The sequence below is a fragment of the Cibotium barometz genome, chromosome 31 (assembly GCF_041138505.1).
Source record: "Cibotium barometz isolate CiBa-2024 chromosome 31, ASM4113850v1, whole genome shotgun sequence".
Lineage (NCBI taxonomy): Eukaryota > Viridiplantae > Streptophyta > Polypodiopsida > Cyatheales > Cibotiaceae > Cibotium > Cibotium barometz.
In genome coordinates this window covers 17,338,660-17,353,649 of record NC_141076.1, presented here as the reverse complement: position 1 = coordinate 17,353,649, position 14,990 = coordinate 17,338,660, and the positions used below count along the sequence as shown (strand labels likewise).

Below are 14,990 nucleotides of genomic sequence, written 5' to 3'. Positions count from 1 at the left end.
TTTATCATGGCTCGTGAGACACATCCAGAGACCATCCCCGAGATGGTCGCACTCCTAGAGGCTTCATGTAGTCAGCTTCGCGGACAGAGAGATCCACATCCCTCCACCATGCATCTTGTTGCATCGTTGGAGGGAATGCTAGAGAATCTATGTTCCCTTGATGACATAGAGTCTTTGACAGCATGGCTAGAGACACAGCAGGGTGGATGAGTACGTCGCCCAAAGCATTTTTTTTCTTTGATTCTCAAGATTTTGTTGGTTAAAAATTTAGGATTTGTTGAGTACTCAAACAAACGTAACAATTTCACTGTGCAAAAGTAATAACAATAATAAATTATATATGTATATATATATATAATTTAAAAAACTCGTCAGGCTTATTTTTAACTTATTAATTAACACTAGGGCGTACCCATGGCAGCCGTTATGTGTCTTTGTGTTTGCTTTTAGAGTTCTAGCCTATTTTGGAACTTTTTTTTTTGTATGCTTACTCTGTGAGGGCATCCTGTATCTCACCTAGCCTTCTTCAATTCAAGCTGCAAAAGCATGGGGACCAAGGGGGTCGTTGGGGTAGAGCTCTGGCGAGAAGAAGCTAGAACAGGCAGAGTCGCTGAGGGCAGCGACAACGTCGATGCTGCCAGCCCTTTTACCAGGGTACCAAGTCAATTCGCCCTCTCTCCATTCCCAAGGGGGTCGGACGGCGTCGGGCTGGCCCCAGCCGAAGTCCGCAGCTTCGAACACAGGGAAGCGGCTGGCGTTGCGGATGTTGAAGAGCACAACGTCGCCGAGGATGAGTTTGCGGAGGTCCAGCTTTTCTCGGGCGAGGATGGCCTTCTTGATGTAGGCGTCGTCACCTTGCCGGACGCCTTGCCGGATGCGGGTGGCAGTAGCGCCGATGCTCTCCGCCTTAAGCTCTCCGACCGTCGTGGGTACCGTAAGGCCAACTACTGCATTGCCGAAGTAGGCCCGGGTAAGCGGCGGTATCATCCGGCCCCTAATATCCAAGGGCACGCGGAAGTCCAACCTCACGTGATCTTCTAGCCCTTGCGCCATCACTAACCTCTTCCACAAGTATGCCGACAGAGCTTCAAAGGAGCTAAAGCTGTCGAAGCGCGTCGTCTGATCTGATCCCTCGCAGCACGCCTTCTTCAGAGTCTCCAGCATCTCTTTACTGAAATTGATGATCTTTTGGTGGAGCTTTTCGGCCGGGATGAGCATGAGGCTGTCTTTGCTTGAGCCCACCTCCGTGGAGCCGCAGTAGGGCGCTCCATCAGGTTCTCTCAGTTTCTCGGAGGGCATGTCCGGAAACCTGTTGAGCAGGAAGCTTTCTGGCTTGAGGACGCTCCGCGTGTGGAGAGGCTGGACTGAGAGGGGCTTCCCTTGGCAAGCTTCGGCAACCGACTGGACAAACGTCCAGAACGAGTGTCCATCAGCAACAGCGTGCGATATCGCAAACCCCACCGTGAAGCCGCCCAGGAAAGAAGTAACCTGCACGAAATATTCTTATCATGTAAACCTCCATAGGAATCAGATCGACAATTGCAAAAAAGAATCGTAGACAGAAGCACTTCTCACTTGGACGGAGACAATGGGGTCCTCGATGTGGTCACTGTACTCTCGGCTATCCATGCCCACTAGATCGCGGAAAAGCTTCCTGATATGGAAGGCGCCATCCTGCTCCACCTCTGCGAAAGGGAGGTCGCAGTTGGCTTCGACCAACTCCACGCCTTCGTCGTTGCAGTCCAGGGCGAATCGGCCGCCATCGTCCACCACCCGCCCAGCCATTGGATAGAACGCCACCAGAACGGACGCCAATCCCCGCCGTAAACTCTGCACGGCCTCTGCCGGATCTTTCTCCGTCTTATAGAACAATATGCTCCGGCTCGGCCTCGCATTTTTGAGCATCTGATCAGTACTGGACATATACATCAAGTGTCTTGGAGTAGGCTTGGCAGGCTTGATAAGGGAAACATTGGCGGCGTGAACCAACAAGGAAGACTGAAACTGGGCCATTTTTGTAATGCAACGCCTCCTTCACAAAAGCGCTACTTTGAGATAGAGAAGTACAAAACCTTAAACCTCTTGAAATTAATGCCCTGACTATTATAGACAGAGGAGTGCATCTCGTGGGCGTCTGCTCTTTACTCCCATGTCCCATCCAAGCTATTGTGTCCAAGTATAGTTCTACCTTCAATTCCAGCCTTTTCAGCTTCTCAGCTGGAGGGTTTCACGACTTTTTTGTGCCCTGTCCTGGCGTGGCTTGTTAACCTAGTTCTAGTTGTCCTCTTCTCCCGGCCATCATATATACCATACGCACATAAATTAAAAAGTAAAGTTTCTTGGCACGTATTCAGAAAATGACTTAGAAGGTGACACACAAATCAAGATCTTACACTCACTATGATATAACTCACACTATTTTGAGATCTCTACACACTATTTTGAGAGTTGCATCCACTTGGCACAAAATTGTATCTCCTCTCTCTAGCCACAGAGTATAAGGGTGGGGACAGACTGTACGGGTGGGGGCACTATGGCAGAAGCACGCGCAGGTGCAATGTTAGTTACAACTTGAGAAAACTGGGTTGTCTGTGTACCTAAGGTTTCTTTTTGATGGGGTCAAGCCCGTTTTGGGTATTTTTGCGTAAAATACAATCATTAATTTGAGTGGCTATCCAAAAATGAGGTAAAATGTGAAAAAAAAACGGTCACTATTGCTGGTAATCCTGTTATTTGGAAAGGTGACCCAGCTCGTCAAAAATTATCCTTGTTTGTACCTACCTCTTCATGCATCCTTCCAAATTCTATTGGATGAGATTTTTTTCTCTAGAACAATGAAAAACCTTCTAATTCTAAATAATTTCGAGGTAAATTATAACTAAAACTTTTCGAAATCTAATAAATTGTGAAACCTTTAGGCTTCCATGATCAAGTTTATTATAAGTTTTTTTGGGAAAGAAGATTATATTACAAGAGAAAAAATAGATTTTACAAAAAGGACTTTTTTCTAGAGAAGTCTAGCTCCTAGCTTATCTACTTATGGGTTTACGAGGTACCTCCTGCCTTCATAGATTAATTATAGTTTTATTTATAGCGAGATCCAGGATGAATGATGCCAACTTTTGCAATTCCTCCTCAAGTAGAGTATCTTTCCTTGTTCTGCAAGATCAACTACTTTCCTCCTAGTTTCTTCTTTGATGCTTGTAATTTCGGCATAAGTTGGGCATTGTAGTGCCTTTTCACAAAAAGTAAGTTCTATAGAGCTTCGTCCATCTCGTTCGTCTTGGATCAGACTTTCCAAATCTTGGATTTGGCATTGGCCCACCAATTTCGTCTGCACATACATGCTTGCTCTCAGGCTAGGGAAAACATCTTTCTACATATTATTAAACACTTTTTGATTTCTAGCGATCCACATAAACCATAAAAAGTCTACTCTAATGACATTGCATAGTTTGGTATGGTAATTGGGTGCTACTCTCAAAAAATGTGCTTCCAGCTGGTGAGAGGGCTCGGGGGGGTCACTCTATGTAGAATATCCCTATCGCGTGCGTTCAAGGCCTATATTTTAAATCCCTTATCTGTGAATTTTTTAATCCATATAATATCCCCTTTTCTTTATGAATCTGTAAATTTTTTTGAAAAAATTTTAAATCATACCCTTATGTAAATATATTTCTATAAGTTTCATAAATTAAAAATATGCTTCTGTTGAACGCACGTGATATTCACATTTTTTTGTGAGCGACCCCCCCGAGTGAGAGGGCCCGGCCATAAAGACATGTGGGACGCATGCTTGAATAAAGAAAATGGCTTCCCAATTACATACATGCCCATTGTTGCTCATAGCAACAGGAAGCTCAACTGGCCTCCGAGACTATCTATCAGAGCGTGGGGGCTAGTGATCTGAGGTTCAAGGGAGAGGGTGCATGAGCATATCTCGCAGGCAGTCGAGCAACATGTATGGGTAGGCTCGCCACTACATATGTCCAGCGGTGAGGATCCTTATCCTCATTCTTTTTATGGTTGGGTGGTGATCCAGATCTCTTCTCCTCAGTCGTCTATGCGTTGTCAATACAAGCATATAACATTGGTATTAGAGCCTTGGTTGTCGTTTTTTCCGCGTGAACAGGCAGGCTACAAAGGTTATCAAACTTATCAAGATTTTTTTGGGAGGTGGAGAAAAATCACCTTATCTCTTTGCTCGACAGGGTGGAGGAGAGGCCGCCATAGCTGCAAACAGAGCAAAAAAACTCTCATCATCTTTTTTTCTTGCGTGGGGCAAGACCATGTGTGAGGGTGGATGAACTTGAATCTTGTATGCATAGCAGCAAGCCTTGGCATCATCTACCGTTTTTTGGTGCTTGGAGAGGCTATAGCAACAACAAGCCTTTGCATCTATCATCTCGGCACTTGGAGAGCATGCAACATCTATTATCTATCATCTCGGTGCTTGGAGAGGCTGCAAAGCAAAGCAAAGGGGGCCGACTCCTTATCTTGCCCTCTTCCAATGTTCACGCACCACTATGCAACAAGGGAAATAACCACCACGCCATCACTTCATTAGTGTAGTCACCCAGCTACACAAAGAGTACACCAGCCCACTCGTCACGCATAGTAGGCAGCTAGCAATGCTACGAGGAGCTTGACCAGCCTCCAAGACTATCCCCACCAGAGCGTGGGTGGCGAGCAAGATGAGATTCTAGGGAGAGGGCACCCGGGCATAGTCCTATGACGGTGGACATGTGTGGGCAAGCAGGCCACTACGTATGTCTAGCGGGGAGTATCCTTATCCTCATTCCCTCTATGACTAGGTGGTGATCCAAAGATCTTCTCCTCCATCGTCCATACATTGTCGCTACTGGCGCATAACACCCATAAAGAGGTGGGAAAGGGATTCCTTAGTCTTGCCACGTCGTTTAGAGATTCCATCTCCATATCCCATTTAAAGAGCTTTGGAGTTGGTGCATATAGCTTTATACATTATTAACCACAACTGGAAAGTATGTCTAGGTTGGATAAGCCACATGTGAGTGAATTTGAAGTTCCACTACCCTGATCTCATAACATTATATGTCGCCCATTCTTGAACTTGAAATGCATCAGGATGATGGAGGGAGGGGGGACAAGGGTTACTGGGAGAAGACATGGCTAGCTATCCTAGGTAAAAGATTTATGAATTAGGTGTCCTTTGAGCTGAAGGAGTGGGGGGGGGGTCTAGGTCCCAATAGCCCATTCCATCTAATATGAACTAAGTGTGCCTTTGTGAGAGCCTAAATGTTCTCCCTTGGCAATTTTCACACCCTCATTATTTTTTTCCATATCTCCAACCAAACTCTCTTTTTTTGCATATTGTGGGCCTACTTCAATCCACCTTCTCCAATGAAGTCCCCAAGGAGGATGGAGAACCAGAGTGAGTTTTCCTTTTCTCCTTTTCCTTGAGTTCCATATACCTTTGACCAATGGGCTTCCAAATGGGATAATATGGATGGGGCTAAAGAAGAGAGTAGGGCCGAGGAGGTCCTAGCATCATTTAAATTGGTCCAATCTAAGTTTGTTTTAGTTTCTAATCACAAGTATGGCCCAATCAGATGAAGGAGAGAGAAAGCTCATAATCGACCACATCACACTTAGCATGTTTGCCTACTAGTTCCATTATATTTGGAAGACCCATGCCACTTTGGGACTTGGGGATCAGAGTGCAATTGGCCCGATGCAATCGTAGGGATTTTGAATGCCAAATTAGCATCACTTGACCCACAAGAAGTTCTCATGAGGACTCCATGCTCTTCAAGTCTTTGTCAGAAGGTTTCCAAACATGAAAGGAAATATATGGAGGATGGGATCAAAATTACAATTGGCCCAATGAGGCCCGATGTAATTGTAGGGATTTTGTATATCAAAGCATCACCTCACCACATGGAGCTCTTGCACAAGGACTCCATGCTCTTCAAGTCTTTTTTGGAAGGTCTCCAAACATGAAAGGAAATATATGGAGGCTGGGATTAGAATGTGCTTTAGGACTAGCATACATCCTGCCAAGTTTTCTGTTATGTCTCTTCACCTATCAAACTTCGTTCTTAGTCTATCTAGAACCCACATCCACCTTTGATAAGTGGTGACTCCAAAGCCCCCATGGGAATCCCTAACCCGGATGCTCTTCGATCAGGGTTTTAATAACTATTTTATTGTGATTTATCTAGGAGATAGAGGCTAAACAAAAGACTCTAAGGCCTTCCTAGAAGGTAGAAATAGAACTATTATCAATGTGGAGGAGGCCATTTGTATCGTTGTGCAAATTATAGTAGACATGTTTTAGCTTAGCTTCATTACCTAGGAGGGAGATTTCCTTTAGGGTTTTTCTATCCATAGCATCTTGAACAAGCTAACCTAGGGTGTCGAGAAAGCAATGGCATAAAGAAGGGAGAATAAGGGGCAACCTTATCAGATAGATTTAAGCAATGGAAATGGTTAAGGGCCCCATTGGTAGAGACCCTTGCTCGAGCATTCTTAAAGAGTGTCTACCTTGATGAAGTGGATGCCCAAACCCATATTGCAGGGATGAATGGCCATTTGAGCCTGTCATAGGCTTCGTCAAAGCCAATTTAGATTTAAAGAAATTCCTAGTTAGACTCTTGAACATACTCCATCCTTTCCCAAAGTGATATAACGGCATTTAAAATAAATCTTTGTTTGCCTTTCTACTTTGATTTGATCCCATGCATCAAGGTGAGTATTGGAGCCTAAGGGCCAAGACTTTGTACGCTGTATTAAGCATTGTTATACATCTTGAGTCTGAAAAAACATATCTTTCCTCCTTTTTTGTATGAGATTAATGATACATTCATTTACGAAACCCAGATGGGGATGTACAAATTTTTAGGATGTTAAGCTCAATATGAGCTAACACTCATGTGACATGCTTAGGTGATTGTTCCATCTTTACATCACTGGTGTATTTGGTAGCTACCTAGAGTTAGTGATTCTACAGCTGGACTACACCTACCTAGTCCAACCGAGTTACGGTATACTTATCTTGCCAGCTCACCTAGTTAGCATGTTCACTTTATGGATAGCTTGTACATAGTACTCTAGTACTTATGTTGGTTTTCACTTATCTTTTGCAGATCTCTTTTGAGACTAACAAGTAAAAGAAGATTTCAATATTCTATCTGTATGTGTGTCTTCTCCATTGTTGTGTGAGTGTGTGCGCTTGCAAGAGCTCAAGCTCTCTCTCCTCCCCCAATCATTTCAAGGTATCAATGCTTGGTTTAGGCTAAGGAGTTGAGTAAGCAAAGAAAGCTATGAAGGCAAAGGAAGTGGTACACAAGTAAGAGCATCATCTTCTCTTCCTCTTCTTATTTAATACGACACTGCTTGGGTAGCTGTGGGAGCTACATGTCCTGAGGAGTTATATTTGTAGGTGTGGAGGTGCTTGTATTTTGCATAATACTTTGTACTATAATTTTATGGCCAAATTTGTGTTATTTTGGGCTTGTTTTAACCTTCGTTTGACCACATTGTAAGGTGTTTTGAGGCACTTCTGGGAAGTTTTGGTTTGGAACTATCTCTTTCGAACTTTAGTTATTGCTCACGGGGTGCACTACTAAGAAACCCTATCTATCACCTGCATTCAAGGGGTATTTAAAAAACTCCTTACCTACTATGAACTTTTCATAAATAAAATGACTCATTTTTCTTTACGGACACGGGTTTTTTTTAATCGATTAAAAAACCCCCTTTTGTAAATGTATTTATGTAAATTTACCTTAAAATTTTTGAATTAAAAAAACCCTTCATTTAAACTCATGTGCTATACTTATATATTTAAGGTGCGCTCTCGAGAATTATTGTAAGGTAATAGTGCATTTTGGGTGTGCAAATAGTGATTACACAAGTATTTCTAATTGTGGGTGTACGTGTACTCTGGTCACGTGTTGTGATAAACAAATTGTGCAAAAGTACCACTAACTACAAGAGTTATAATTGATATTGTTGTGTTGTTGGGTAGGTTTCATATAGAAATTATATGTTCACAAATTTATGGTTGTTTTAAGAAAAGATGCCTGACAACATCAACCGAATTGTTAGTGAGAAGATTGACAAGAATAACTTCCATGCATGGAAGTTTAGAATGACCAATTTCTTGATGGAAAAAGTATTTTGGGAGTATGTTGAAGGATACAATCTGGAATTGCCCGAAGAGAACATTACTCGAGCAGAGATATAAACATTCAAAGACTTGAACTAGGGTGTAAGAAAAGTCATGTATTATCTTTCAATTATAATATAGGATGCCAATACTCTATTGGTTTCAGGAAAAACCTAGTGAAGATGTTCTAGACAAACACAAAGGCAAGGAAGTTGCAGAGTTAAAACATGAGCTACTACTACATATAGTGGAGAAGAAGAACATGTCCATCAATAAATATACATTGAAGATTAAGGATATTATTTCATCTCTTGGATCTATTAATTTCTTAGTGTGGAACATGATAACTTCGTAAGTTCCTCCCAAAGCAAGAACACTTCAGAATAGATCTTCTACTTGAATTCAAGTAGACATGGAGATAGAGGTCACGTGGTAAAGATCAAGGTGGTGGCTATTTTAGAAATAAAAATTATGGACACAACATTAGTTTAATAATTCACAGTAGTAATAAACACACACACAGGTGGAAGAGGCCACTCTCAAGGTAGGGGGAGCCAAAGAGGCTGAGACAATTGGCAAAAATAGAAATTGGGATCAGGTTCACTAACATCACAAAGAATTTGGTTTGTTAGGCAAATGATTGAATAGGTTTTGCAAGTATGCTTTAACCCTGAGGGCTACTATGTTGAGGATTTCAACAATAAATGTTATTTGGTTGAAAAGGGCAAAAGAGTGGGCAAAATATTTACTTTTGATGTAAGCATGCCTAAGGTGAAAACTGCTATATTCGCGTAAGGTCCAAGTGTTGTGGCTGATATAGATATTTGGCACAAATTTATTGGTCATGTGAATGAGCACAACAAACTGAAGTCTACGCAAAATTAAAAAATTGTTACAGGTTTGCCAAAGTTTACGGTGGATGGAATGCATTTATAAAGTATGTGAAGAATGTCAATTTGGAAAGCAAACAAAGAATATATCTCCATATGATAGGAATGTAAGTAAGAGAGCACTTGATGCGATGCACTCAGATGTATGGGGGCCAACAAAGATGGTATCAATGGGAGGATGCCATTACTATATATCTTTTATTGATAATTACACAAGGAAGGTAGATCATTGTCATCCATAAGTGTATTAATACAAGTGCATCTACACATCCCTTGATCTCTTGCACATAATCATGTATGCGAGATGCTCCTATTGTTCTAGGTTATGTTATGCATCTTTTGCTTTAATTAAATCTTCCTTGCCTGTGTATTGGTGTCATAAAATTTTAGCAAAGTATCCCATGCATGCTTGGGATTATTCACATCCTTGTCACATATATAGAGAAGTAATGCAGCACTTTGTTTGCTCTTTTTGACCAAGTTCTATGTGCTTGAAGTTGCGCCTATGTTAAATTGTTGCAGGAAGTCATGGCTATGTTAGATTGTTGTAGGAAGTCATGGCTCTTGCTCATCACCTATCATGAGTCTCCAATATCTGTATGCGGTAGTCTTTATTTGGAAGTTATTTTGGTCACTTTTTTACCCACAATTTACATCATCGGACCATCAGCCATGTTTACCAACAAATACAATGCGTTTTATCCAGCCTTATTTTGCATGCAGTACTTCTATATTTGGAAGTTATTCCTATTAATATTTTTACCCATTTTTTACAACAAACCATCACCCATGTTTACCAAATACAATGCTTCAATAAGTACACTCAACCAACCAATGTAACCAACGCGATACAATGCCAACCGCTAATACATATACATGCACAAATCTTGTTAATGTAGAGTTTATGCTACTTGTACATTCACTTACTCACTATAAAACATTTTGAAAACCATTCTCAAACCATGTACATATTCACATTGCACTCCCATATGTTTATTTTCTCCATACATATATATATATATATATAATTGTATTAGGCATCAAGTAGAAGCCCAAAAAATTGTTCTAAATTTTTAAAAGCTCTAAATCAATCCTCTCTCAAATTAACTTCTCAAGTAACAATAGAAAATTCTTTCACTAATAACAATGTCTATGATTTGCTTCTGATTTCCGCTCCAATGGTGCTTTACTATTGGAGATGCAATCCACACTTCTAGAGAGAACTAGCTCAACTGGTGAGAATGTGTGAAAATAATACACAATATTTACCCAGCCCAAAAAGGGCCGCCTTCTTTTCTGGCCAACTCCCATGCTGGCTGACCAAATAAAACCTCATATAAATATGAGGCCCCTCCCGTTGCTCACGTGCAACCATCAACCTACGGGGTCCTTGGCACCTTGCGTTCTTTTCTCCTCTGTGTTCATCGCATGCTGAACACCCAATGGACTGTACATCATTGAGCGCATCGCCAACTCTTGTTGGCCAACACACATCACATCGCCATCTGCTTCTGGTCAGCAACACAAACGGCTCACATCAGTACTCTGACTACCTACATCAAGTTCTTTTTGCAGCGTTAACTGCTGTTGGTCTAGCCACTTACATCAGCCTTACCACAATGTTTTCACCGCCTACATCAAGATCATTTTGTAGCGTTAACTGCCGTTGGTCTGGCCACCTACATCAGCCTCTCCACAACATTTTCGCCGCCTACATCAGGTTCTCCTACTTTGCCTACATCAGACTGACTTCATCACCTTCATCAGGTTAACAGTAGCATTTACATCACCTACTGTTGCTGGACTACATTGCCTACATCACCTATTGTTGCTGGACTACATTGCCTACATGAGGCTGACTTCATCGTCTACATCAGGTTGTCTTCAGCGTTTGCATCAGACTTATATTAGCGCTTTCATCATGGTCACTCCAGCTTTGTTAACTGTGTTTTATGGGACAGCAGCTCTCTCTACTTATTCGGAGTCTCACATGGAGCTCCTGTGTACTGGACTTCATCTTTTATATTCACATCATCATTGCATATTGTTTTACTATGATCTTTCATATATTTGGTCCTTTGGTCTCTTTTGCCCTCACATGGTATCAGAGCAATTGTGAGCAAAGGGATCGAAGACCTAGAAAGTACACACCATGGATCATCTACCCTCAATTCCGAAGGATCAGCTTTTCATACCAGATATACTGACTCCCCTTATTCCGATATAGATCACACAGAGGATGGAACTCCTCATTCATTGGAGAGCCCTGTTCGAGGTCTTTCATTGGGAGATAACCAACCTACTTTTACCCACTCACCCTTTTCACCCTTGGCATATGGTTTTTCTTCTCCAAGCTTATCAGCCGTTACTTCCAGAGGAGGATACATGTCCATAGCCAGTGTGCCAGTATTGGACCCAGGTATTCAGCCTCAACTGGAGAGCTCTGCTTCTCATTCTAGCCGAAAAATTGGACTTTGGTACAAGACTCTTTCTTAGGAAGGGCATGTACCTCCTCGATCATTTGGAGATCCATCATCATCCCTGTCGGTGACCACGTCAGGTTCGTATGTGTCTATTAGTACTACGTATGTTCCTAACTCTGCATGGGTATCTTCTTCTGTGGCACAGGTTCAACAAACAGTACCATCAACTACCGTCTCGATCCTTGGCATTTTGTGAACCCTAATAGAGGAGGCTCTAGGAGTATAACTCACTCTCCGACTTCCGGTGTTCAAGGAGGTAACATTGTTTTCTCCTCTGGTTCACTTTCTGTTCCAACTCCTAATGTGTTATGGAATACTGCCCAAACTCAAAACCCTCCCTCCCAACCCATACCTCTTCCTACTAGTGTTGGCATCCAATCATCACTGCGTGCACCTCTTTTGGGTCCTGCATATGGTTTCTACCCATCCAGTTATCTTTTAACACGATGCCCTCCGGCACTGCAGTCCCACCCAACATTCCAGGGTATCAGGTGGTTTACCAACCCATCTCTGGCACTGGTGTTTTTCCCAATTATGTGCCCTCTCTAGGTTTTGTACCTCAACCTAGTATTCCTCCTATGCCGAGTCCCCAAAACTTAATTCCATCTTATGGAGCACCTCGTGGAGCACCCTCGATAGGTCCTTCATCCATGCCTGGTCTTGGTGGACTGTCAGGTTTCTCTCCTCAACACTTACACTCTGGATATGGACACCAGCCTTCCTAGACTCCCCCACCATCTTCCTTTCATATTTCTATGTCCAGAAATGCTTTCACAGAAAAGACTCATTTTAACGGGTCTAATTATACAACCTGGGCTAATCTTATGGAACAAGTTTTCACATCCCAAGGTTCCTAGAACCTAGTAAAGGGCCTTGAACCAAAACCCCACCCTTCTCTAGTACCTCCTGAAGTCATCAGGCTAGAAATGCCACTGCTATAGTGGAGCTCATGCAAGGCCTCCTGCTTGAGTTCCATTCACAACTCCAATAGTTCCCCTATGTCTTTGACAGATGGGCACACCTCGCAGAGAGATATGCCACACGTGATCGTACGCGTCACATTGATCTTGAGCATCAAATTCAAATTTTCTCTATCAAAGAGGGGATGACCTGACTGTCAAAGTGGCCGAATATCGGCACCTTAATGCCGAGTTTGCCACCACTGGCTCTGCCAAGTCCCAGGAAGATCAGGTTATCACTCTTCTAAACAAGTTGCCTCCTCTTAGCTTCTTTACTTTTGTCACACAGACCATTAGTTTAGAGCCTATGCCTAACCTATATAAGTGTGAATGCCAACTCTTACGTTTCGCTAGGTTGCATGACCAATTTCATCCCAAGCCTCTCCCTCCACTCAAGAGGGGGCCCTTGTGTCCAACACAACCTCTACTCAAAAAGGATACCAAGGGAAAGGGAATAGCAACTTAGGAAATCAAGGTAAATCTCCCAGGAACCACACTGATTCCAAAAATCCAGCCTCCACACCCATTCCCTCTACTGGAAAAATATTCCCAAAAAGAATAGATTTTGCACTTCTTGCCAAATACCTGGCCATGTTGATGATGAGTGTGTTTTTAAAAACAAGGAAAATAGAGGCAACACCTCCAACCCCACTACCTCCACCTGCCAAAACAACCAAGGTGGTAGCAATGCCCCAAATTGGCGATCCAGAGGGGGTAGCAATCTTGCACCTACTCTACTAGGCTTCCCTCCAAGGACCCATCAACAAGGAAATGGTTCTACTTGGCCACGTTCCTCCCACTGGCAAGCTAATAGTCAAGTTGCTCATGCCCCAGCTTCCCAGTCACTTTCTTTCACCACTCCTGAAGAGATGTCTGACTAGTCTTCCCTCACACCTCATCCTGGCCCCTCAGCCACCAATATTGCTCAGGTCACACTTAAGATCGATTCCAGCCACACCATTCTACAAAAAGGAAGAAATGAAGGCCTAAACAAGGCCATCCGCAAAGAAAGGCCTCTACCCTCATTTAGATTTGTCAGCAGTTACCTGATAATCCCTCTGTGCCCATTATTGAGGCCCATCCAACTCTTCCCTCTATGGTCATCCTGTCACTTGGGTAGTTGACAGTGGCGCTACTCACCATATGGCACGTAATGCTGACATTTTCATTTCTCAGCGTCCCATTAAGGGAGAAGTTCGATGTGGAAAAACAACATAATGATGCCCATAAAATCCATTGGCACTGTCTTATTTGACACCAACACTGGCCCCAACCAGACTACCTTGCACAACATAATGATGCCCATAAAATCCATTGGCACTGTCTTATTTGACACCAACACTGGCCCCAACCAGACTACCTTGCACAATGTCTATCTTGTCCTCCCTAATTTAGGTCTCAACCTTCTTTCAGTCTCCCAGCTTACCCAACTCGATCGTGGTGTTTACTTTAACAAACGGGTTGTTGAGGTAATTGATGAAACTACTGGTCTTGTTGTTGCCAAAGGACAAGCTCAGAAGGATGGTTTGTATCCACTTTTCTAATTGAGCCATCTTCTATTGACTCAGAGTTTCATCGGGTTCGGGCCTATGTGATGACCCAAGCTCCCTCCTACCTTGAACGACTATGGCACTTTTGCTATGGTCATCTACCCTATTCCACTGTCTATGAGTTATCTTGAGACAAGTTAGTTGAAGGTATACCTAGCCTCAAACTGACAAAGGATGTCTGTCATCCCTGTCAACAACTGGGTAAACAAAATCTCTCCCCATTCCCACAACATGCTACTCATCGGGCTTTGGGAATCCTCCGGTTGATTCTCATTTCTACTTGAGTGGCCAATCCCCAACCCCTTCCTTGAATGGATCTCTATACTACATGCTGATTGTTGATGATTATTGAAGATACATGTGGGTATATTTTCTAAAGCATAAATCTGATGCTTTCCAATACTTTTCCACATGGGTTCGGTTAGTCACAAATCAAATGGGTGTCTCAATTGGGACTGCTCGTAGTTAGTGACAGTGGGGGTGAATTTATCTCCCATCAATTTTCTCAGTTATTGCAAGATCATGGCATCCAACTCACCTCCACCAACTCTCCCTCACAGAATGGAGTGGTCGAGCGCAAGAACCGAACGGTCATGGATATGGCACGCTCCATGCTTTTTGTAGCTGAGTTGCCTAAACGCCTCTAGTCAGAATCGGTCAACACTGCAGTGGATCTTCTGAACCGTTGCCCCACGGTTGCTGTTCCTCCCCACAGGACCCCATTTGAGGCTTTCTTTGGCGAAAAGCCAACCGTTTCCCATTTTCGTGTCTTTGGATGTCGAGCATATACTCACACTCTGAATGATACAAGGGGCAAAGCTGGAGTGAGTTGCTCATTTTTGTGGGTTACTCTTCTGAATCAAAGGCTTACAAAGTTTTTGATCCACGATGAAACAAAGTTTTCGTTCGTCAAGACATTGTCTTTGATGAGCGAGACTTACTTCGCCTTCCGTTGC

At 42.9% G+C, this 14,990-nt stretch overlaps 1 protein-coding gene across 1 annotated transcript; it reads right to left on the bottom strand.

The window, feature by feature from the left end:
* Nucleotides 1-308: 308 nt before the first annotated feature.
* LOC147620556 (fatty alcohol:caffeoyl-CoA acyltransferase-like) lies at nt 309-2,073 on the bottom strand. Its single transcript, XM_086824788.1, has 2 exons — nt 1,576-2,073; nt 309-1,488 (listed from the first exon to the last, which is right to left on the bottom strand). The coding sequence occupies exons 1-2, from the start codon at nt 2,011-2,013 to the stop codon at nt 532-534; spliced, it is 1,395 nt and encodes a 464-aa protein (XP_086680914.1). The 5' UTR covers nt 2,014-2,073; the 3' UTR covers nt 309-531.
* Nucleotides 2,074-14,990: the final 12,917 nt, after the last annotated feature.